Source organism: Homarus americanus, unplaced genomic scaffold, assembly GCF_018991925.1.
Source record: "Homarus americanus isolate GMGI-L3 unplaced genomic scaffold, GMGI_Hamer_2.0 scaffold30535, whole genome shotgun sequence".
Taxonomy (NCBI): Eukaryota; Metazoa; Arthropoda; class Malacostraca; order Decapoda; family Nephropidae; genus Homarus; species Homarus americanus.
Genome location: NW_024732440.1, coordinates 5,881,054 through 5,907,037, shown reverse-complemented (window position 1 = coordinate 5,907,037; position 25,984 = coordinate 5,881,054). Strand labels below are relative to the sequence as shown.

Below are 25,984 nucleotides of genomic sequence, written 5' to 3'. Positions count from 1 at the left end.
TAAACAAATCCTCTTTATAAAAATTTACTAACATACTCTACTGCTAAAATATCGATAATTATGTTCTTTAACTTATTGTGAAAGTGTTTTAAAAGTTTACTTACATTAACATTATTTCAGGCATCTAGTGTTTAGTAACATTGTTTTATGGATTCATGCGCCTGCGAGCTGAGGAAACCCCAAACAACCATTAGCTACGCCAGGGCTGAAAACAACAAGGGTCCCATGGCTATATCATGACATGTAAAGTGGAAAAAATTACTAGATCTTCTTTGTAGCAGACAATTATTAACGTGATTTTCCTTTTATCAGAAATATAATTACATAATTTTTCCCAGTGATGTGTGATAATGTGCAGCGTGTTGAAAGGCGGTGTTCTCTAGGGTGTTGTGTAGGCTCCCCGATGTTCTTTATCCGCACATAATCAACGCAGTTTACAACTAACTAAACGAAAATCAAGTTGTAAATATCTTTCGACTATGAGAAGCCTTCAAATCCCACCACAAGATGTCATGTTCAGATTTGTCCCCTCGCAGCTAAGGTGCTAGTTTATTGAGCAACCCCTTAATCCTGTGTAAGGCGAAGCACAAAAGCATTACAGCGCCCAACAGGGAAGCATGTGGAGTACAAGCTTGCCTACTTAGACGTAGATGATGTGTGGGCTTGACATAATTAGGGACCTACCACATGTACAGGAACTATGAGTGATGACGTGTGGTGACCTGACCTTTTGGGGGGGGCACAGCAGAGTATTATGCTGAAAAGATGTATGTTGAGCTGCTGTTATTATACTGCAGGTGTTTTAAGTCCTCCTCTAACGACAGAATTTTACAAGTTTGCAAACGCCACATCCAAATTGTAGAATCACGTTAGATCATGCATGGTGGCTATCAGTAATACTTCCATCATTATGCTTTCAAGTTCTAACTGCAACCAGAATCAAGTTGAGTGTTTGCGAGAGAGAGAGAGAGATACACATTGAGGGTGGCGTGTCAGGGCTTGGCGGATCAACTGTTATCTTCCACGACACAGGTTCTTGGTATCTCTCAGGAATCAGTGGCTCTGGTGGTGCCGCTGTTATCTTCCACGACACAGGTTCTTGGTATCTCTCAGGAATCAGTGGCTCTGGTGGTGCCGCTGTGGTAGTGGGCCGAGAGAGAGGGGGGGGGTAGGAATTAAACGAGACGAGAGAGCGAGACAGGAACGAGGGAGATGAGATAGAGATAGATAGAGCGAGCAAGACAAGAACGTGAGATGGAGCGAAACGAGAAATAGAGCGAGAGACACTAAAGATGAGAGAAAGCTGGCGAGCGGGTGAGGCGAGAGAAAGCTGGCGAGCAGGTGAGGCGGGAGAGAGGAGCGGGCGAGAGAGAGAGAAGGGCGGGGAGGCGGGAGAGAGAGAGAGAGAGAGAGAGAGAGAGAGAGAGAGGGCGGGCGGGAGGGGAGAGAGAGAGAGAGAGAGAGAGGCGAGAGAGAGAGAGAGGGGGGGGCGGGCGAGGAGAGAGAGAGAGAGAGAGAGAGAGAGAGAGAGAGAGAGAGAGAGAGAGGGTGGCGGGCGGAGAGAGAGAGAGAGAGAGAGAGAGAGAGAGAGAGAGGGAGAGAGAGAGAGAGGAGAGAGAGAGAGAGGAGAGAGAGAGAGAGAGAGAGAGAGAGAGAGAGAGAGAGGCGAGGCGGGAGAGAGAGAGAGGGGGGGAGGCGGGAGAGAGAGAGAGGGCGGGCGAGGCGGGAGAGAGAGAGAGAAGAGAGAGTGGGAGAGAGAGGTGAGGCGAGAGAGAGAGAGAGAGAGAGAGAGAGGGAGGCAGAGAGAGAGAGAGAGAGAGAGAGAGAGGCGGGCGAGGCGGGAGAGAGAGAGGGCGAGGCGGGAGAGAGAGAGAGAGGGCGGGGAGAGGGAGAGAGAGAGAGAGGGCGGGGAGGGGGAGAGGAGAGAGAGAGAGAGAGAGAGAGAGAGAGAGGGCGGGCGAGGAGGGGGAGAGAGAGAGAGAGCGGGCGGGCGAGGCGGGAGAGAGAGCGGCGAGGCGAGAGAGAGAGAGAGAGAGAGGCAGGAGGGAGAGAGAGGAGAGAGAGGGCAGGGAGAGAGGGAGGCGGGAGAGAGAGAGAGAGAGAGAGAGAGGGAGAGAGAGAGAGAGGGGGCGGGAGAGAGAGAGGGCGGGGAGGTGAGAGAGAGAGAGAGAGAGAGAGAGAGAGAGAGAGAGAGAGAGAGAGAGAGCCAGCCAGCCAGAGGAGGCGGAAGAGAGAGAGGGTGGGAGAGAGCGTGCGGGTGGGCGAGGCGGGAGAGAGAGGCGAGATATATCGAGAAAGTGGATACGAGACGAGAGAGCAAGACAAAAGAGAGAACGAGATAGACGTTCAGGAGGGAGTATTGAACTTGGGTGAGGAGGTGGGGTAGGTATAGGTAGTAGTAGGCAGGCTGGTCGTAGTTTGCCACCCCTGAAGGCTTCCAATGTTACCGTTGTTGGCCTGACTGAAGGTTTTTGCCAGGATGAATGTAATGACACGGTGTCTTGGTGTGATTACAGGCACCTCAACACACTGGCCAGTAGCAGTTTTATTTTATTTTTCCTTCTGCTCAGTGGCGCACACGAGCACCGTTTGATGTAGCCGAGCTGTTCCCGCCGTTTTGGGTGTGTTCTTTGAGGTTAATGTAGGGCTTTGTTAGAGATACACCAGAAGGTTACTGGACATGGTTTAACTCTGTTCATTTCACTCTTCCAGATGACCACCCCTCAAGATAATGTGATCTTGACTGAATAAAGCATCTGTTCTTCATCACACTGGTGATTAAGATGTACAAACATTTACGAAACTGTGAAAACTGTGCCATAAAATTATTGATCGTAGTAGTGTTTATGATGTAAGTTGAGTACAGAGTTGATCACCATTAAGGCATAACAGCATCATTCCTTTCTATATACAGGTGTACCGGTATGTTTTTTCGCCTCGCACATTAAAAAAAAAAAAAAAAAAAATATATATATATATATATATATATATATATATATATATATATAATTTTTTTTTTTTTTTTATATATATATATTTTTTTTTATTTATATTAATATATATATATATATATATATATATATATATATATATATATATATATATATATATATATATATATATATATATATATATATATATATATATATATATATATATATATATATATATATATATATATATATATATATATATATATATATTTTTATTGGTTGTATTCAGTCACTCCGTTTCTGCTATTTGCTTAAAGTACAGTTAAACGCAAAACTGGTCACCCAAGTTTTAATGAGAACGTACAACCTTATAAGTATTGTGCACGTATACAGCAACATTTATTTATTTATTTATTTATTCATTTAGTGTGTGTGTGTGTGTGTGTGTGTGTGTGTGTGTGTGTGTGTGTGTGTGTGTGTGAACACCTGCGATGTGTGCAGTTGCTGTTTGTGCCAGATAACGCGAGCTTTCCGACCCGTCTAGAAGCAGACGTGCTTAAAAGTGGCAAGTGTGTGTGTACATACATACAGGTGTATCAGGAGAGACATGAATAAGTCATCTCTTCCTCCCCAGCAGGTGACTGGCAAACTTCTCCTCCAGCAGGTTGACTGACAAACTCTACCCCCAGTAGGTGACTGAAAAACTTCTCCCCCAGCAGGTGACTGACAAACGTCTCCTCCAGCAGGTGACTGACAAACTTCTTCCCCAGCAGGTGACTGACAACCTCCCCAGCAGGTGACTGACAAACTTACTCCCAGCAGGTGACTGACAAATTCTCCTCAGCAGGTGACTGACATACTACTCCCCAGCAGGTGACTGACAACACCCCAGCAGGTGACTGACAAACTTCCCCAGCAGGTGACTGACAAACTTCACCCCCAGCAGGTGACTGACAAATTTTCCTCAGCAGACTGACAAACCTCACCCCCAGCAGGTGACTGACAAACTTCACCCCCAGCAGGTGACTGACAAATTTCTCAGCAGACTGACAAACCACCCCCAGCAGGTGACTGACAACTTCACCCCAGCAGGTGACACAAACTTCACCCCCAGCAGGTGACTGACAAACTTCTCCCCCAGCAGGTGACTGACAAACCTCACCCCCAGCAGGTGACTGACAAACTTCACCCCCAGCAGGTGACTGACAAACTTCACCCCAGCAGGTGACTGACAACTTCACCCCAGCAGGTGACTGACAAACTTCACCCCAGCAGGTGACTGACAAACTTCACCCCCAGCAGATGACTGACAAACTTACCCCAGCAGATGACTGACAAACTTCTCCCCCAGCAGATGACTGACAAACTCTCCCCAGCAGATGACTGACAAACTTCACCCCCAGCAGGTGACTGACAAACTTCACCCCAGCAGGTGACTGACAAACTTCACCCCCAGCAGGTGACTGACATACTTCTCCCCCAGCAGGTGACTGACAAACTTCACCCCAGCAGGTGACTGACAAACTCCCCCCAGCAGGTGACTGACAAACTTCACCCCCAGCAGGTGACTGACATACTTCTCCTCCATCAGGTGACTGACAAACTTCTCCCCCAGCAGGTGACTGACAAACTTCTCCCAGCAAGTGACTGACAAACTTCACCCCAGCAGAGGTGACTGACAAACTTCTACCCCAGCAGGTGACTGACAAACTTCACCCAGCAGGTGACTGACAACCTCCCCAGCAGGTGACTGACAAACTTCACCCCAGCAGGTGACTGACAAACCCACCCCCCAGCAGGTGACTGACAAACTTCTCCCCAGCAGGACTGACAAACTTCTCCCCAGCAGGTGACTGATAAATCTCACCCCCAGCAGGTGACTGACAAACTTCACCCCCAGCAGGTGACTGACAAACTTCACCCCAGCAGGTGACTGACAAACTTCTCCCCCAGCAGGACTGACAAACTTCTCCCCAGTAGGTGACTGACATACTTCCCCAGCAGATGACTGACATACTTCTCCCCCAGCAGGTGACTGACATACTGCTCCCCCAGCAGGTGACTGACATGCTTTCTCCAGCAGGTGACTGACATTTCTCCCCCAGCAGGTGACTGACATACTTCTCCCCCAGCAGGTGACTACATACTTCTCCCCAGCAGATGACTGATACTTCCCCAGCAGGTGACTGACATACTGCTCCCCAAAGAGGTGATTGACATACTTCCCCCAGCAGGTGACTGACATACTTCCCCCAGCAGATGACTGACATACTTCTCCCCAGCAGATGACTGACATATCTCCCCAGCAGATGACTGACATACTTCTCCCAGCAGACTGACATACTGCCCCCAGCAGGTGACTGACATACTGCCCCCCAGCAGGTGACTGACATACTGCTCCCCAGTGACTGACATACTGCCCCAGCAGGTGACTGACATACTGCTCCCCAGCAGGTGAGCTGGACATACCCCCAGCAAGTGACTTCCACACATTTTCTCCCTCTGCAGGTTGGAGACGCGCGGTAGTGAGCGGGGTGCCAGTACACGCCAGAAGAGCTTGAGCGGGTCCTACGCAGTGTTGGGGACGTGGAGAAGTGTGAAAAGTACGCCCAGGACGGTCACACGCAGGTAAGTTGATAGCAACTACAATAGATGTGGGACAGGTGTGAGGAGGAGGAGGGGGACAGGTGTGGAGGAGGAGGAGGTGGGACAGGTATGAGGGGGGGAGGAGTGGACAGGTGTGGGGGGAGAGGAGGGACGGTGTGAGGGGGGGGGAAGAGGATTGTGGGACAGGTGTGAGGGGGGGAGAGGATGTGACGGTGTGAGGGGGGGCTACAGTAAGGAAAGACTGAGGTGGGATGGGATGTGGAGGTGGAATAGGATGAAGAATTTTGGGGAATGACTGGTGGAGTGGATGTGTGGGAGGAAGGCAGGGTTGAGCTCCTCCAGGTGTGGATGTTATTGCCACCTGGATATATACTGTACGATGTGTTGTGACTCCCTTTTGTCCCAGGTATCATCTTCACCCATGCCCGTGTTATTGTATATTTAGATTATGTTCACCAACTTAACATGTTCCACAGATAGGAGTACTTCTTACCATGATTTTTTTTTTAACGCTGGTTTAAGGGTCAAGATTATTTTTTATTTTAATTACGTGACTTTGAATGTGGGATTGCATAAATATTTTCCCCTAAAGAATAAGAAGTTTTAGTTTGATAATTGGTTCGCTTGATTAAAGTTCGTTATTGTTGTCTAATTTACCCAGGAGTATCCCTTGAACTTTCGTTGTTAATCAGTGGATGGTACTGTATATCGCTAAGAGAAACGTTGCACCATTTATTGGTTCATGCTCACTTCGTTTGTTTGGTTAGGTGTCTCGCAAATAGTAGGAAAAATTGTTCGATGCTTAATGCTGCCCCAGTTGGGAGGGTCTTAGAAGGGCAGCAGAGAGAACCTTTCTTTCTTCTTGCAGCCGACAGCGCGACCATAATTTTCTTAACAATGAACAAAGGAGACCAATGTACCAAATTTAGTATCATAAATTATCTTACTATAGTGTTATTGCGGCGGGAGGTAACTGTACTTGAGCTTATTACTTAACACTGAATGTGATTTTCACCACTATACAAGGAGTGTCGTGTGTAATTATGGTTGGAAACTGTTCCAGCAACAACAAAATTAATCGCGCAGGGTTCAAGAGGGGAAACTCGTGGAATTTGCTGGTATTGAATCTGACTGAGCCTACAGTACCTCTGTATAAATGCCTTGAGTGAGTCAACATCCCCGTTTATTGCTATGTTTTCGTGGGTTAAAATAATAACAGAAAACACTAAACATGGTACACACACCTGTTCACTAACACATACTATACAGTTGCCTCCACATAACGCCGCCCGAGTGCGTGAGGGTTTGGGTGAAACTGTGGAATACCGTTTGTTGGCTACAAAACAATGCTGCAAAACACGTTACATTGTAAGTTACGTCGTTCGATGTACAGTATGTTATCACAAACCGGTAATTTCACTGTTTCACCCCATGCATTCAGCCCTGACTAAGGTTGCATTGCCACATCTCGTGCACTGGAATCAGGTGTAGTGCGCTCATCTGGAGAGTGAACTAGACCACTAAAAAAATTATTCAAACACGTGTCATATTGTATCCTTCGAAGTGGTGTTGAATATATATATATATATATATATATATATATATATATATATATATATATATATATATATATATATATATATATATATATATATATATATATATATATGCAAGTAAATCAGGTGCTGTGATCCAGGTACTATATGCTGATAACCACAAGGAAAGAAGAAAACAATGGTTCTCAAGCCGTGGTAATTCACATCTTCAGGGGTGAGTACAGACTAATAATAATAATAATAATAATAATAATTAACGGTTTATTGAAAGAGCTTGGCAGCCAGAAGGCTGAGAATCATACAGTTACATATTTGGGGAATGAATTACAAATAATATAAAGAATATAAGTGATAAATGCTTGGGAACTTCTATTTTTTCCTTTTGTGGTTATCAGCATAACCTAGATCACGCGCACTCAGTGATTTATATATATATATATATATATATAATATATGTATGTATATGTATGTATATGTATCTATGTGTATATGTATGTGTATATGTATATGTATATGTATATGTATATGTATATGTATATGTATATGCATATGTATATGCATATGCATATGTATATGCATATGCATATATATATATATATATATATATATATATATATATATATATATATATATATATATATATATATATATATATATATATATATATATATATATATATATATATATATATATATATATATGTATATAAAAAAATATTCGGCACCTTTACGACGGGATACAATATGACGCGGGTGTGGAATGAGTTTTTAATGGGTGTACATGGCTGCGTGTATAATGTTTTGATCTTAGTATCGTGTCAGACATCCTTGCTGCTATTATCACATGCAATTACTGCAATAGTGTTTTCAGTTCTGAGCTTGCTTAAGTGGTTGTTTCTCCTAAACAGCAAAAATCTGTTAGTTGCTTATACGCCCTCAGTTGAAGATGATTCCTATGGCCATATTCAAATCTGTTTATTGTGTATGTAGACCCAATTTTAGTGATAATGAGTTCTTTAATATTATTAAACAACATCATGTGATATAGTGGGAAAGACTATAAAACATTACAAAAACCACATCAACAAATTTTAAACTATACCTTCGACCATATTGCGATTCAGAAGGCAATCTGTGGCCTTGCCAGTGTAACCATCACTTTCTGTACAGAAGAAGTAAATCCTTGGACAATGAACACATTTTTTTGGCTGAAATACTGTTTGGAGATACTATTACCGGGAACAAAGATTTTCTACGGTTCTTTGAAGGGAAGTAATTTGAACTCTGGCAATGGTTTTCCTTAGAATATTGTTCTCAGCACCTGCAGTAGAAGTGACGAGAAAAATATTTCAATGTTTCACTTTGTATCAGCAGTAAGTTACCTTGTCACTGTGTATTAAAACAGAAGAGCTTATTCATTTTGTAAATGTTGCAAATCTCTTCACATGCGAATCAAATGTAATACAAGAGCTAAGTAAAAAATAAATAAAGATAGCGATGAAGTTTCGTAAGGACTTATATGTTTTCTTCACAGAAGTAGTGTAGAGCAATCGTTGGAACACCTGTTTTCTTGTATATCGTTCATGCATATATTTAGTGTAAAAGTTCTTAGTTGCACCTGCATCAGCAACACATCATCAGAAGTGTTAGGCAGAATGCGGCTGTATATCATTGTGTTCATATAAATTAAATGGGTAGAATGTGAAATGGAACTCGGTTAATGTTAGTTCCATATGGTCTTAAACTGAAGTGGTTTGGCATAAAGATAACTTGTTGCGCTGGCGAAATGCACTACAGGTACTTCGTAGTTGATGCCAATGCGGTGGTGATAAATATTGGTGGACCTAACTTTTTAATTTTACAGTAATTGGGGAAATAAAATGCATATTATTTTTGTTACTATCAAGATAGACATTGCTGTTGACCTAGAATTTGTCATTACAATTTTATTTCTTATTATGTTGAAATGTAGTGTGCAGGTGAGTTCGGGAGACCTATTTTAAATCTAGTATAACCGTGACCAGGATATTTGCCAGTAATTTTCTTTACCTCCGCGAGTTGTATTCATTGTACAAGATGGTAAATATCATGCAATATCCAATAGTTATTAATATTCTTACCGGGTAATATATATTCAGGAATGATGTTTGCGCTTTCCATTATTCACCATCATTAATGATCATACACTTATACCACGGGAGTAGTGTCTGCGGGACCGAAACCAACTGGTCATCTATGTAACGTCTGTATACATAATGATCCATGTCCTTTCCTGCTGATTTTTGCAAAAGTTGACAGTAGCCGGGAATGTCTGTGCTATCAATTAACAATTAGACCCCGACATACAGCACAAGAACGTTTGTAATAAAGAACTGAACTATTAATTGAGAACGATAATTTCTTAGTTTCAGTAAATTTGTTCTGGAAATAACTTCAACCTTATTTTCTTAGAGTACCTCTCGTATAGCATTAATTTCACAATTCACGATTTTCACTATTGGTCCGCCCTTTATGTGCCTACTTAATGATCATTTTTGAACACAAGAAATTGAAATGGGGAAGAAAGTCACTTCGGGATTTTTTTGAGTTGCCATCTTTACATACTTATTCGTTAATTATTTACAAAAAGTTTAGCCAGAAGACTCGCACAAGAGTAAACACGTCTGAAGTAATGCGGTGACAGTTGAATGTTCAATTAAGCCACCCATCCACTCAGCATCACGAGTGAAGCATTCATCAACTCAGGGTAGTGTGCGCTGCCAATATTCTGCATTAAAAAAATAAAATAAATTTCCTGAGACCTGTCAACCATTTTTTTTTGTTTCACTCATTAAAGCTACAGTAGTTTTTCACGTGAAATGCTTTCAATTTAAATACTCTAAGGAGGTAAATAAACATTTCGTGGGCGGCAAAGTTAATTCGTTAATGATAAAGTTAATATATAATTAATATTAGAATTGGCGTTTATATTGTGTTAAAACTGAAAGCTATCTGGTCAAGGAAAGTATCTTAAATAAGAAAGTGTCAAGTTTCAAATTATATTCTTTGTTTAACAGTTTACTAAGACTGTTGGCCCGGTGGTAGCTTTGGGATGAGATAGAGCGGAAGGCCAGGAGGCAGGAACGTCCAGGAAAGCAATGAGCAAGTACTTCGACAGAGAAATCCATCATTATGGAGATTAATCCGGGAAAAAAAAAAGCCTGATCCAATTATGGTCGACTTCCCATCACCAGCGGTCACGAAATCGTGTTTACGTACGTCGTATCGTTCGTGGTGGATATGATGTGGTAAGTTATTGTGTATTAATCATGCTGAAGCAACTTTACCATGCTCCTTCCGTTTCATCAATATTGTATAAGCCCGCAAAGAAGCACGTTTAATTTCCTTGGGAAGTTCACCATACTGCCCAGTTGCCATATCTGAACATTAAAAAAAAGAGGACGCTCCCGAAGACGACACTCCCCCCCACCCCCAGGCACACACAGGCTAATATACACCATACATGGTATAGAAATGTTAAAAAAAAAAAATTACCATTGCTTAAGGCTGAACATCTTCATTCCCTTAGCTGCAGTCTTCTTCCCCCATGCATACTTTTCTGCAGATCGGATCTTTTTCAGTATTGGCTGATTGCTCTTTAGAAAGGTATAGAAGTCACTGCAAGGTGTTTCTCGGAAGTTGTACTGTACAGTCAGAATGCCTTTCATTGTTTCAACACTCAATTTGTTCCTTTCCTTTGTCCATTGACTTTGCATCAGTGAAAAAACTCTATCTACATTTGCATTGTGAGATGATATAGCAAAGAAGAATTGTGCAATTCTTAGCAATTCTGAGTGGCATTCAATGTTCTTTGATTTTTCAAAGTATCTGGTCCACTTTTTATGTGTTGGCAGATTACTAAATTCTTCATCACTCCTTTAATCTTCCACAAACTGCTTCAGGTTACTAACTTGGTCAAAACACTTACATCAACTTCTACCCCCTTATCAATCAAATATTTGACAGCTAAGTTGACAAATACCGCCACTTTGTTCAACAACACGCACCAACTATCCTACGCCCTCCCGTCATTACAGTTTCATGTTTTTTCCATGGAGAAAATGATGGAAGCTGAAATTCCGTACTTTTGAAGAATTTTAAAAATTCCTTCCGGATGAAGATTTCGAGACCTAAATGGAGGACATGTCCGGGAAAATACGGACGTATGGCAACCCTAGACTAACCTTAATAAATATTGAAATTCAACTTGCTTTGATATAGATGGGGTTTGTTAATGGTATTAATTGTACTTTTAACATAAACACGGATCGGCTAACGGTATTGCAAATGAGAATCATGTGATGGTGAGATTATAGCGAGCATAACAGTAATAATTAGCAAACAAGATATTTCATCAATCTCAGATACAGGATTTGTATAGTTCACAACTGTTACCCTTCAACCTGTTTAGATAATCCTCATACCAAGCCTATAATTTCCATGTACAGTATTCAGAGCTGATAGTATTCGTAAGGAAACTTGCGGTTAGATAGTAATAATTTTATTTATATATATATATATATATATATATATATATATATATATATATATATATATATATATATATATATATATATATATATATATATATATATATATATATACACAGTGGGGTATGCTATAACTAACGGATCACCTCTGAATATTCTATGAACGGTTTACCTAAATTGAGAATGCTATAACGAGCGAGACTCCTACATGAACATAATTTAATTTTTTTTTTTTCTAATTTATTGTTTTATTATTACAAATATTAATGATATTCTTTATTTCAGGGGTTTAGATGCATATTTATGCACTTTACTTTTACAATTTTATATATTATATTTTTCAGTGTTAAGTGGTTGTATTTGGGGCCTGGAGCGGATTAATCTATAACAAAAGCGAATGCTATGAACAAGGTTCTAGAACCAATTAGATTACGTTATAGCATACTACTGTATGTATATATATATATATATATATATATATATATATATATATATATATATATATATATATATATATATATATATATATATATATATATATATATATATATATATATATATATGATAACCACAAAGGAACTTAGTGTTTTCTTCTTTCATGGGTTATCAGTATACTCAGTCCATAGCGCACCTCAGTGATTTATTTAGCGTGTATATATATATATATATATATATATATATATATATATATATATATATATATATATATATATATATATATATATATATATATATATATATATATATATATATATATATATATATATATATATATATATATATATATATATATATATTTTGACAACTCATCCAAAACCGATAGTATTTGTGGAGCTTTTTTTTTTTTTTTTTTTTTACAGGGATTAGCCCACCCAGGCATAGATCACTGACCCACATCGGGGCCTGGGGGGCGAAAATGTAATAGTAATACTAATTATAATAATAATTATTCATAGTAAATAAAAAAAAATTATAAAAAATATACCAAAATAAAATAATAATCATAACAACAATAATAAAAATATTAAAATATAATAATAAAATTAATAATAATAACAATAATACTGTATTAATAAAATACTAATAATAATAAAATACAAGAATGAAAAAAGATAAAAAGTGAGCAACACGACCTAGACCTATGAATTATTATTGTTATTGTTATTATTATTATTATTATTATTATTATTATTATTATTATTATTATTATAATAATTATTATTATATTTTTGCCCCCCAGGCCCCAATGTGGGTCAGTGACTTGTGAGTGGGTGGGCTAAAAAAAAATAAAAATAACCATTCTGAAAACCGAAAAATTCCGAAATGCCTCTGGCCCCAAGGATTTCGGATAAGGGATTGTCAACCTGTATACGACGGGGTTAGGCACCCAAATCCAGGTCGTAAGTCGAATTGGTCGTAAGTCGAAAATGCGAAAATAATACATAGAAAATCTAAAATGGGTGTCTCTCTTTCTTCTCAGCACCACAAAACTCTCACTTTTAAGCATGCCAGCCATTTTAAAGGGAATTACAAAAGAAAATTTTGTCGGTACACAGCGCAATCACTTACGTCGGGACTCGAAAATACGTAATTTGAAAAAAATTTGAGTATGACTGGGGCGGTCGTATGTCCAGGTGGTCGTAAGTCGAGGCGTAGCTGTGTATGTATATATATATATTGACCATCACCAAGGTTTATAGAATTCAATTTTCTAATCAAACTTGCTTCAACCAGATGTCTTTCTGTGACACATGATGATTTACACACTTCTAAGCTGTTTTCCCAATGTATGGGATGATTATTGTTCTTAAGATGAACGAACAGGGCACTGCTTTCAGATGCTTTTCTAATATTGTACTTGTGCTGAGTTGCAATGTTTTCCCAGTCTGTCCTACATAATTTCCATTACAAATGCTACATGGAATGCAGTAAACACTTCCATTTACATTCAAGGTTGGGCTATTCTTGATTAATGTATTAGTATTAGTTGAGCCATACTTAAAAACAAAATAAATATTGAATAATTTATATATACAGCTATTCCTCGACTTACGTCCTACTCGACTTACGACCACCCGGACATACGACCGCTGCAGTCGTATAAAATATTTTTCAAATTACAGTACTCTATGTATTTTCGAGTCCCGACGCTAGTGATCGCGCTGTGTACTGACAGAATTTTCACTTGTATTTCCCTTTAAAATGGCTGGCAAGCGTAAAAGTGAAAGTTCTTGTGGTGCTGAGAAGAAAAAGAGTCACCCATTTTAGATTTCCTATGTACTATTTTTGACTTATGACCTGGTTGTCGGTCCCTAACCCCGTCGTAAGTTGAGGACTGACTGTATTTGATATTGTGTGTGACAACATAGCAGCCCAGATCAAGATAATTTGTCCTTCTCTGACATTTGGTCAATTTGTTTTAATTCATAAAATAAGTATACACCATCTTTCAGGGATGATGTTTTGATCATATATACAGTACATTATTTTCCTTGTGTTTTCCTCTTTTTTTTTTTATATCAAAATGTTGGGCAAAATTATCAATGTTATGTGATACCAATTGAAAAATGTGCCATCATATCTGAAGGTTGATAATCCTGCCCCTCCACACTCAACATTTTTAACTTGGATTTATTAAACTTCCCCGAATTTCTCTCTTTCCGGAGACTCGGCTTTTAATTTCATTCACATAAACCAGTCTCCATTCCCAGGCACTCTTATCTTCACATTTTAATCATCAGTACTCATCCCCCTCCTCTCTCAAAAGATAAAAGGGCTATAAATTAACTTTGATGCAATTCTAAGGTAATACAATTCACTGAATTGTTAAGATATGCAAGGTGAACTTTATTCAGTGTTACCTGTGCATGATTGATTTTGTTTGTCGGTCAATTTTCCATTTGTCTATTGTATGTGGATGCTAAAATGAGAAGTTATTTTAGATCTCTCTTACAATTTTCCAGCCTGGTCCAGAATAGGCACAAACCATTTTTCAGCCAATGGTAGATTAAGGAAAAGTTCATATAACATGATACAGGTTTTATTATCAAAAGTGCAGCGGGACTCATCCATAGGCTACTTGAGCTCCTCGAATATTTTCCACTGTAGTGACCAAATAATGCTTTGTGAATTATTTTTCATCATTGTTACTCTCCTGTGTTTATTCAGTAATTAGATACATTTTCTGGTCTAGGAAAAGAGAGATACTGTACATGACATATTGGTTATGGTATTGTGAAATATAAATTACAGTAGTTTGTACAGTAATTACAGTACTTAGTTAAATTTTTAAGGAGCTAAATTGTATTCCTTCAGTTGATTGTATGTTTGGTTGCAGGTGGTGCATGTAACATATGAGACCATGGATGCAGCAAGGGAGGCAGCCCAGCGACTCAATGGTTACAATTTAGAAGGTGGGATTCTTCGTGTGGACCGTTTAATGGATCGTAGGCGTGGACCTAGGGGTGCCATGGGTGGTGGTCCAATAAGTGGTGGACGCATGGGAGGCCCCGGAGCAACCTCCCCGTCTCAGCGACACACAGACTTCCCCCTTCGTATCTTAGTATTGAGCGAGATGGTTGGAGCTATCATTGGTCGTCAAGGGTCCACAATCAGGACAATCACACAGCAGGTATGATCTTAATCACTATTTCTTTTTTTATGTATACAGCATAAGCAATCAGATGTCCTTGTTGGTGGAAGAACCCTTTACTTGAGTAGCATTCAGCCAAGGGAGTGGGGTAACTTCCCAACTGCTGCATGCCAAGAATTGGATCAACATCTGTTTGGCCTCCTTACTACTTAGCAAGAAAAGGGTTGTTTGAATGAACTGTATAAAATTTAAGTTTATTTCTTTTTTTAAAAACTGCTTTGTGTTTTGCTGTAATATGTACGATGAATATTTATTCTCAACAGACCCGTGCCAGAGTAGATGTTCACAGAAAGGATAATGCTGGTTCTCTGGAGAAAGCCATCACTATCTATGGCAATCCTGAGAATTGCACCAATGCTTGTAAACGAATACTAGAAGTCATGCAAGAGGAAGCCGATAATACAAACAAAGGGTAAGCTGAACAAAATGAGTACTTTTATTTCATTGTAATGAAAACAGTGCCCTGCAGTTTACTCATGAAGTCATTTGCAGGGAATGATTGATTACAGTTTCATAATTAATATAATTTCAATGATGTACTGGAAGTAACAGAAAAGTTAACCAGGACGATGTTTTAAAAAGTTTAGTGGGATAAGTTTTTATGTACGACATTTCATTAAAATTTTTACAACTACTATCGATTGCAGGGTTTTGGGAGACCTGCAAGAGGAGGCTGAAAACACAAGCAAGGGGTGAGGGATTTTCTTTGTGCTAATTGTAAATAATATAAACCTTGGTTAATAACTTATGTTATCAGTTAGAATAGTAGGGTGGCTGGCCTTGGTCACTCATGGAAGAATAACCATGAGAGAAACAGTGGGAGGATGCCCTTACATCCATTGGTGATTATTTTCCTTAGCCATGTTCATACAGCAGCACCACTTGGTAGTCTGCTTCATTGTCATGACATCCACATTATACTCTATAACAATTTTCCATTCTGTATCACTTTTTATTCACATTGTGCTTTGGTCTTCCTGCTTCCTTCTAATTTCCATGTTATGTATGCTTGCTACAGCAACTCTCACCTTTTTCAAACACACACAATTCACTGTGCAAGCAAGTGGCGATTGGTTGGTGAGCTAGCATGTAGAGTTCTTCAGTGAATGTTTTAAAAGAGCTCCTGTAGGAAAATACAGTATGTAGGAAAGAATATGCCAAAGGCCACCTCTTCAAGCATGGGAGTATACCAAGAGATTAAGACATCAAAAGATATAAATTGTATCACATTAAAACATTCCATATCTTCATGATTTACATATACTGTATTTTTAGCATAGTAATTAGTATGACACTTTGAATTTTAAGATGACTTACAATTTTGTTAGATTAAATGCTCAGGGAACCAGCCATGTAGTGTGCAGTATACAGTATGATAAAATCTAAGGTTATTTTTTGCCAGGATTGAAAAAAAAATCGCCTTATCTGTAATGCAAAGTGCCACAAAACATTATTTTAGAATATTTAAAACAATTACAATATACATGTTAATGTATTATCTAGTAACCAAGTTTACACATAGAGTATCGTTTTTTGAGTATCTTTTTTTTCTGTGATGAGTACTTTAAGAAATGAGCTCTTATCTCTACACATTTTAGAAATTGATAAGAGCCTTGAATTTTGTGTAAGGGATCCCATCGGAAAAAATGTCCTTGTTACACTTACATTAAGTCTGAAGTGTTGGTCCTGCAACTTCCAGTAACCTGTCTTTTGAATTATGCCACAAATTATATTAAAAGGGGGGGCAGTTAATAGTGAACATTGAATATTATGCAGCAATACTAATTCCAAGCCAAGCACTGTATCCTTTTATGGGAAACATATGATTACCAAATTGTTATTTCTGATTTATGTAAATTTTTTTTTTACTGTTTATACCATATATAAAAAGAAATTAAATTAGGAATCATTCGCATTGTATAAATTAAGGAATGAATGAGAATCAACCGCAGTCCCCCTAGTTTCATTAATAGGGAATTAATGAAAAATGTTGGATAACAAAAAACCATTTGTTTATCACAAGACATTATTTTTAGCATAAAGATATAGTTTTTATTATGCAGTATTTTAAAGGTAATTTTGAAAAAAAAATTCTAACAAGTATAATTTATATAATGTCCAGCACAGTCATTTGTGCTCACTGCTGATTTGTAATGAGAACTTATCTTGAAATATTATACAATACTGTACACACACACACACACACACTATAATTTCAAGAATTTTGAAAATTTTAAGAATGAATTACATTGGACTGACAAATAAAACTTTCAAGGCTTAAATCAGGCTGAACAATTAACTTTATGCATGTAAGGTGTCAGCAGAAATTAGTGAATTTGAAATTTATAGCTGTAGCCCTATGTTGGTTGGTTACTGTTGCATATTCTGTTTTGAATCACTGTTTTAATGTACTATAGCAATATTGTGGATATATTCTTAAAATTTACAGGTTTTGTGGCATTTATAGGTGATATAGACAAACCCTTTTATAATTACAGTATACTGTATTTATAGGCTGTGATGTGCAGTTAAATTTAGAAAAAAGTGAGGTGTCATGTATATAAGGCATAGGGATTTATGATTTTTTTATTATTATAGACATTCATGCTTTTAAATGGCTTTAGGCAGCTTATGAAATGTAAAAATTTTCATAATGCAAGATTTTGTATGTTTTATTATATTGCCTTTTAGAGAGGTCCCCCTGAAGATTCTTGCTCACAACAACCTTATTGGCCGCATCATTGGGAAGGGAGGAACTACTATCAAGAAAATTATGGATGATACAAGCACTAAGATAACAGTATCTAGCATCAATGACATCAACAGCTTCAACTTAGAAAGAATCATCACAATAAAGGTAAAATCTGTTTACTTATTACCTTCCTCATTGTATAAGAATAAGTACAAATGTACAGTACTGGCAAGTTTGGCACAAAACTAAACCCACAGGCATATTGCTTTCCCAGAGGCTATTTATGAATTAGCCATTTGTATCTTGAGGCATCATTGATCAGTCTGGTTTTTTCATTGATATTTAGACAATCTGACCAAGAATAATCAACAAAGCCAACATGCTTATTTCCAGAAGCATCCTATATATGCTAACAGCATTTGGTGTTCCCGGGCAGTCACCCATCCAAGTACTATCCAAACTCCGTGTTGCTTAACTTTGCTGATCGGACCAGAAACCTATGCTTTCAACATGGTATGGCATTGTTGAGATTGAATAAGGATACTGTATTGCCATTTTTGTCTGGGTATTAATGAACTACAGAAGATAGGATATATAAGCTTTGGGTAGAGTTCCCTTAACTTGGCTTATATATAAATAAGTTGAGGGGTTAAGTTACAAACCCAATATGGTCTTTTCTCCATTTATTGGTAAAACTATATTGGTCACAGTCTATTAGTAGATGCACCATAATTAACTATGTTAGCTGTGAGTGTTAGTTAAGGACAAGGGCTCAGCTTGACTGAGTTAGGTCACCCGTCCGATTCTGGTGATCTTCAAGTCAAGACTGGTGCCTGTGAGGGGAGCTCTGAAGGAGAGGCTGGGCATTCTAAAGGTCGGCTTACTCATAGAGGAATTTCCCCTCACGTGAACAGCACATGGCACCTCACAGCTTATGTAAAATTACAGTAGGGTGATTCGATTATATAAACTAAATGTATTAACCCAAATTTATATATAATTGTTATTGCCATGAGACAGGGGCTAATACAAGGACATGCCATTGGGTACTGTACATTGACATGTTGAGATAGTAACTCCTACCAGATACTTTATTAGTCCCATATGTATTTTTACCCCTTAAAAGTTTGATGTACTGTGGATCCCATAGGCATGACTGCCTGTTAGGGTCGTACATTGTATACTAGGCCTTTGGTACACAAGGAGGCAGCATGGCCTGTACTGCACTTGACTGCATTTACTGCCCAAGCTGTAAACTTGGGTACCCATTTACAGCTGGTTGAACTGGGAGCGCGCGGGTATTGAACTGCCGACCCCTGTAACAGGAGGAGAGCACCGTATGCACTTGATCGAGGCGATCAAGTGTTATGAATTTTTAATTTGTTAAAAAATAAAAAAAGATCGTTAACCGAGGGATACCTGTACAGTACTATGGTGGACAAAAGTCCCTTCCCTCAGCCCTCCCTCTCTTTTCTCCTTTGGTCCCCATCCTCCGTCATACGCACTACACAGTACGCCATTTGTTGGACGATTACAGCACCTCCCTCAGTTGCTTCGTTATTCGAACCTCAGGGGATTCAGTCACATTGTGGCTGGCTGAGGGAAGGAACTTTTGTTCACCATTGTACTGTACAGGTATCCCTCGGTTAACGATCATTTTTTTTTTTTTACAAATTTAAAATTTATAACACTCATTTAATGATTGTCAATTTTCAATTTAGCGATTTTTGACTCCCTGAGAAAAATTTGGGAAGGAAACCTGAAAAACTGGGGATTCTGTGCTCCAAGTGCACACCATTACAATACAGTACAGTACTCTACTGTGGGTGAGAAGTAAAGAAAATATATTATAAAACTGTAAAATAAGAAAATTGATGAGCATGGGTGTGTATGTATGGGATTTGAATATATGTATTGAGGCACTGGCCTGTAACTTTGGTCAGCCGCACTCTTCTCCCCCCCCCCCATGTGACGTCACGACATACAGGAAACTGCCACACGTCTCTTGAGTCAGCTTGGTGATGACTCCCTGCTGAATTGTCGTGTGTCTACTGTACCATTTAAATGTGAGGAATAAATAGTAATAAAAAATAAATAAAAATACTGCATTGCCAATTGGCAATCGTTTCATGGAATACGAGACTTAACAACCTGCATTGGTGTAGATCTTTTTACATATTCAAGAATTTTCTGTTTCTTTCAAAATTTTTTTGATCGTTGACTGACTGAAGCCCAATGCTTTACCAATGACTGAGGGTGTTTTTCCTTTTTCAGAACGTTTAATTACATCAACTTTCACTCCCATTGTAATTGTTTTTCTTTTCTTGGATGCACTACTATCACATGCATTAGGTTTGCATTTGGGAGCCAGGATGAGGGCAGAAAAATAGTAATAAGAAGCAAAAAACATCAGTTTGCACTTAATCACACATATTACTGAGGTGAGAGTAAAATGTCCTGATGCTCCCTCAAGGCACATGGCTGGGTGACAACATTACTCCCCACCTGCCGCTCGCTCCACCTCGCCACTACGTCACACAAACTAATTCTCGTACTTTACTACTGTTTGTCGTATTCTTAAAATAATTGACCTTATGGGACCTCATTCATATCGACAGATGTTCGTAAGTCAGACGTTTGTAACTCTGGGACACCCCTGTATTGTACTGTATTGAACAAGGAAATTTTCTTTAAACTGGACAGTTGTCACATATCTTGGGTTTAAATTTAATAATTACTGGTATGTTAAATTCTGTTTTGGTTCTCTGTACTCAGGTTGACAATCCCTTATCCGAAATTCTGAAAACCGAAAGTTTTTTTTTTTTTTTTTTTAACAGGGATTAGCTCACTCTGCACAGGTCACTGACCCACATCAGGGCCTGGGGGGGGGGAAATTTAATAATATTTATAATAATAATTAGTCATAGTAAATAATGTTTATAATAAAAATTACACAAAAAATAAAATAACTGATAATAATAATAATAAAATAATAGTAAAATTAATAATAATAAAATAAATAGTAATAATAATAATTACAATAATACTGTAACAATAAAATAATAATAATAATAATAATAAGGAAATACATGAATGAAAAAAATATCAAAAGTGAGAAACATAACCTAGACTTAAGATTTATTATTATTACTATTATTATAATTACAGTTATTATATTTTCGCCCCCAATGCCCCAATGTGGGTCAGTGACCTGTGCCCAGGTGGGCTGATCCCTGTAAAAAAAAATAAATAATAAAATAAAAATAAATAAAAACTAACCTAACCATTCTGAAATCAGAAAAATTCCAAAATCCGAAATGCATCTTGCCCCAAGGATTTCGGATAAGGGATTGCCAACCTGGTATTTGTAAGATTTATTTCTATCATAATATTTTTTAAGCGATTCTTGTGATTAATTTTTTTTTTGTCATTGAATGTGTAAATGTAAAGTATTGAGTTGCCAAGATCCAGAAGTATTACATAAAACTAGATGTGTAAAGTTCATTTTTCAAGACTTGCTGTAAGAAAAATAGTGATGTAAAGAGAAAGAGTTGAAGATGGCATATACAGGCAGTCCCTGACTTACGACGGGTTAGGGATCCAAATCCAGGTCGTACGTCAAAAATGAAAAAATAATACAGTGTACCTAGAAAATCTAAAATGAAATACAGGTAGTTCTGCTATAACGCGATAATTGTGTTCTTGTAAAATATCGTATTATAGGAAATCGCGTAATAGAAATAACAGGGCTTATGGAGAAAATAGGGTTAGGTGCAGATTACTCGAAATCGAAAAAATGTAGTAGTTAGCCTAACACAAAGGATAGCACAGTCTAAATAAATGTTACATTCATATCTAATAATGAAATCATACAGTAAATGTAACACTTTACCTTGAAAAAATATGAATGTAACTTGATGGGGGAGAAGGGTGATTTTGAGGTTGATAACATCGAGCTTCTCTTCAAGTGTTATATCCTTTCTTTTACGATCATCACCGGGAATTCTATCACCAGAACGCTTCATGGAGATATTCTTCTTTACCATATTCACAATTAATACCACAAAATTGGAGAAATAGTAAGCAAAAATCGTGTTATAGCAAACAAGCGTTCGCGTTATACAAATATCGTTCCTAATTCATAAATCGCGTTAGAGCAAATTCGCGTTATTAAAACACGCGTTATAGCAGAACTCACTGTACAGTACAGTAAAAGTAATCAATAATGAAAAATGAATCAATTGTTACTGTGCACTTACCTTTAATGTAGTCAGCTGAATGCACATGGGGCCTCAATAATTTTTTAATTAAACATGGAGACTACATTAATTGGATGAAGCAGAGTAGGAGACAGGGCTGGGTGGGTCATCAATGTCGCTTTCTTCAGACAGGCTAACATGCTTGTTGAAGGTATTGGATCATCTTTAGGGAGTGAAGAGGCAGCAGTGGGGGACTCCTTAAAACATATGTCCAATTTAGACTGCACAGTTTGCCTTTTCTTTTCATTGTAAATCTCCCTGTAGCAAGCAAGTGCATCTTGGATCATTCTGTCAACTTTTGCAAAACGCTCAACATTATGATCCATTTCGTCAAACATTTGCATCCCCATATTAATAGTAGCAAATGCCTCTGCCATTTGTTTCTTCTGAGCACCACCAGAATTCTCACTTTTATGCTTGCCAGTCATTTTAAAGGGAATTAGAACCGAAAACATTGAAAATATTGTCAGTACACAGCGCTACCGACAACAACGACGGCCAATCACCAACTGAGCGCACTATGGCGTGGACGCTGTACACCACGAGGCGGCCCAGCCCACGCCACGCTCTCGTATGGGACGGAAACGTTTCGGTACTGGAAAATATGTACCTAATTTGAAAATTTTTTGGTCCGACTGAGGTGGTCGTATGTCCAGATGGTCATATGTCGAGTAGGTCGTAAGTCGAGGACTACCTGTAATGAGAAAGTACTGTAGAGTGAAATTTGCTGTGAGCTTCTATGAGTGAGTGCTTATTCCATCTCCCTCAAAATGGATATGAACTAACCTTTCTTATTAAAAGTTGATCAAAATCAACATAAGTAACAGACCTCCCTGGATTGATGAATATTGATATAGGTACATGGATGAAAAGTGTTATAGAATGGTGTTGGTGTCTAGAACATTTTATAAATGGTTGGTAAAAATAATTGATGTGAGTTCTGTAGATTAAAAAATGAACTAAGCAATTTAAAGTCAAGGAATATGTTGGTGAACTGTACTTTAAGTCAAATTCCCTATTAAAAGTACAAATCTCTTGATTTACTCTGCGAAGTGATGAATCTTAAAGCATTTAAGGAATGTGAATGCATTAATTCAGCATGTAATTACAGTAAATGGATATTTTATGCTTGATGAACCTGTTCAGTTTCCTATACAGTGAACCCTCGAAGATCCGGACTAAAAGGGGCGACCATCTGTCTGCAAAAGCTGAATGTCCGTATCTTCCGGTGAATGTACTAAATGTATAAAAATTATAAATAATTATATAAAAACACTTAAAATACAGTCCCGTATTTTATGGCACACAGTATATGAGACACAACCCTCATTTTAGCAGGGAGTGTTTAGGAAAACATACTTGTGTGTATTTTCCTCCTGTAGCCATAGTTTTCTTAAAATAATATATGCAGTACCAGTGCAGTAAATGTGAGGAATAAATAAAATAATATCAATAAATAAGTTACAACAAAATGTACTGTACTGCCAGACCAGTAAATCAAAGCCAAATGAAAGTTTAATCCAGTTGCCATTTGCATACACTCCCTGCTTGTGAGCCAGCTAACTCGTGTATAAAGAAATGTATAGTGATATCTCCGTTTGCCGGAACAATTGGTGCTGAGCACTTCCGGCTAATGAGACGACTCTCAAAGCTGGAAAAAAATCCTTCATCCCTGGAAATTTTCGGAATTTTCCATGTAATGGAAAAAGGTTCTCGGAAGTTCCAGAATGATGCATTATTTCAACTCTCGAACCCAGAAAAATATCCCCCATACCTGTAATTTTTCGGGTACTGGAAAAGTTTTCTCGGAATTTCCGGAAAGTGCGCCTGGTTTTCATCTCGGTGTGGTACCCAGAAAAAACTTCCCTATCCCCAGAATTTTCCGGGTACTGGGAAAATTTTATCGTAATTTTCCTGAAAATTCCGACTTTTGGAATTATTATTTTTTATTATATTTATTTATTGGGCACCCCCCTACATCCTTGTGTAAGGTGAAGCGCAGAAGCGTTTACAGCGCCCAACAGGGAAGCATGCTAAGTTCATGCTTGCCTTTATGTCTCACGAGTTAAGGGCGTAGAAGCCTGAAGAGTCAGTGGTTTTATGTCATCAAGTTATTGGAAGCTCCAACAACTTTCCCTGAATATGAATTCGCAACTTTCGATTTACACCAGGTACCTACTTTACTGCTAGGTGAACAGGGACTAATGGGGGCTAGGAAGTAAGTCCAAACAACTTCCACCGGCCCGGGAATCGAACCCGTGACATCTCGCTTATGAGGCAAGAACGATACCGCATCTACCACCGGTCCCCTGACTTTTGGAATGATTTTCCGAAAAAATTTAAATTCTGGCTATCAGAGAGTTCCAGGTTTGAGGGATTCTGGCTAATGGAGGTATTACTGTATTCCCTTTTTATGTTTGCCATTAGGACGGTTATTTATTTTACTCTTTTTCACAGTATGTATGTAGGATGGTGTGTTTATTTAATTGAATAAAGTTAAATGAAGAAAGCTACATCTATCTGCCCAAAAATATGAGTTTAAAAATAACCATAACACCCCACAGCTTGGCTCAGTAGCATGGTGGTTACAGTGATGAGTCTAACCTGATTACATTGCCATGATTAATCACTAATAAACACTATTATATCAGTACAGTGACCCCTCGGTTAACGAACTCAATCCGTTCCAGAAGGTCGTTCGTTAACCGAAAAGTTCGTTAACCGAAACCATTGTTTCAATGGGTTTTTGGGTAATTGGTTCCAGCTCACCGAAAATTTCCTAAATTCAACAAAAATGGTAGAAAAGTTCACTTACTTTGAGGTGTGTATGTAGAAGGCTCCTGGATGATGATGATGATGATGATGGGAATTAGAATGGGGGTGGAGGAGAAGGAAGAAGAGAAGGCATTGGGGTGGAAGAGAAGTCACCCCATGGCACCATTTCACCCATAAAATTTTAGTTCTCTTGGTGTATTTCAAGATTATTTTCTTTAAATCAACACTGCACTGCATTATATATTGTCAATATGTAAAATATATTTCAAAATGACCAATAATTTGCTTGGAAACACAGAAAAAAAGCATTTAGTTGAAGAGAGTCTCAAGCAAGATGTTACCTCCACTGAAAACAGAGAGAGACTAACGCCTGTCTGGTGTGTTAACAGGCTGGATGGCACGCCAGAAACTAGTTTCTTTACCTTCAATTATGTTCAATAATTGTTAAAATGACTAAAAAAGTTAATATTAAACTTTTAAAATTATTGAATATTATAAACTTCTTGATATTTACTAAAATAGTAAGGAATTTAAGCCCTAGAACCGATTAATGTATTGGCGGACTGATACTAAAGCTGGTTGCCCGGCCAGTGCAAGCGAAAACATGTTGAGGTCGGTTCGTAAGAAATTCATTAACCGAATTTTTGTTCGTTAACCGAATTGAAGATCCTTATGGAAGGCAGTTCGTTAACCGAAATTTCGTTAACCGAGGCGTTCGTTAAACGAGGGGTCACTGTAAACACTAATAATAACAGTAAATCAGTGAAATATGGAAGGGAGCGAGGAGAGTTATAACAGCAGACGATGCGCTAACTAGCGGTCACTCACTCCCCTGACTCGCTCCTGTTGCCTGGCGTACGATCAAAATAAGTATGGGAGAAATACATATCTTGTAATCTAATTTGAAAATGGGGACGGGCTCAGTGATAAACAAATCATTTAAACCATGCAATTACCTACGATGACATAATAAGAAACATTG

The 25,984-nt window shown here is 38.3% G+C and overlaps 1 protein-coding gene across 1 annotated transcript in view; it reads left to right on the top strand.

Moving 5' to 3' along the window:
- LOC121868787 (insulin-like growth factor 2 mRNA-binding protein 1) overlaps positions 1–25,984 on the top strand; it is a 58,982-nt gene that overhangs the window by 17,792 nt on the left and 15,206 nt on the right. The window contains 5 exon segments of the mRNA XM_042369705.1: positions 5,442–5,478; positions 5,480–5,561; positions 14,962–15,255; positions 15,540–15,688; positions 17,968–18,133. Coding sequence (XP_042225639.1) covers positions 5,442–5,478; positions 5,480–5,561; positions 14,962–15,255; positions 15,540–15,688; positions 17,968–18,133 — 728 coding nt within the window.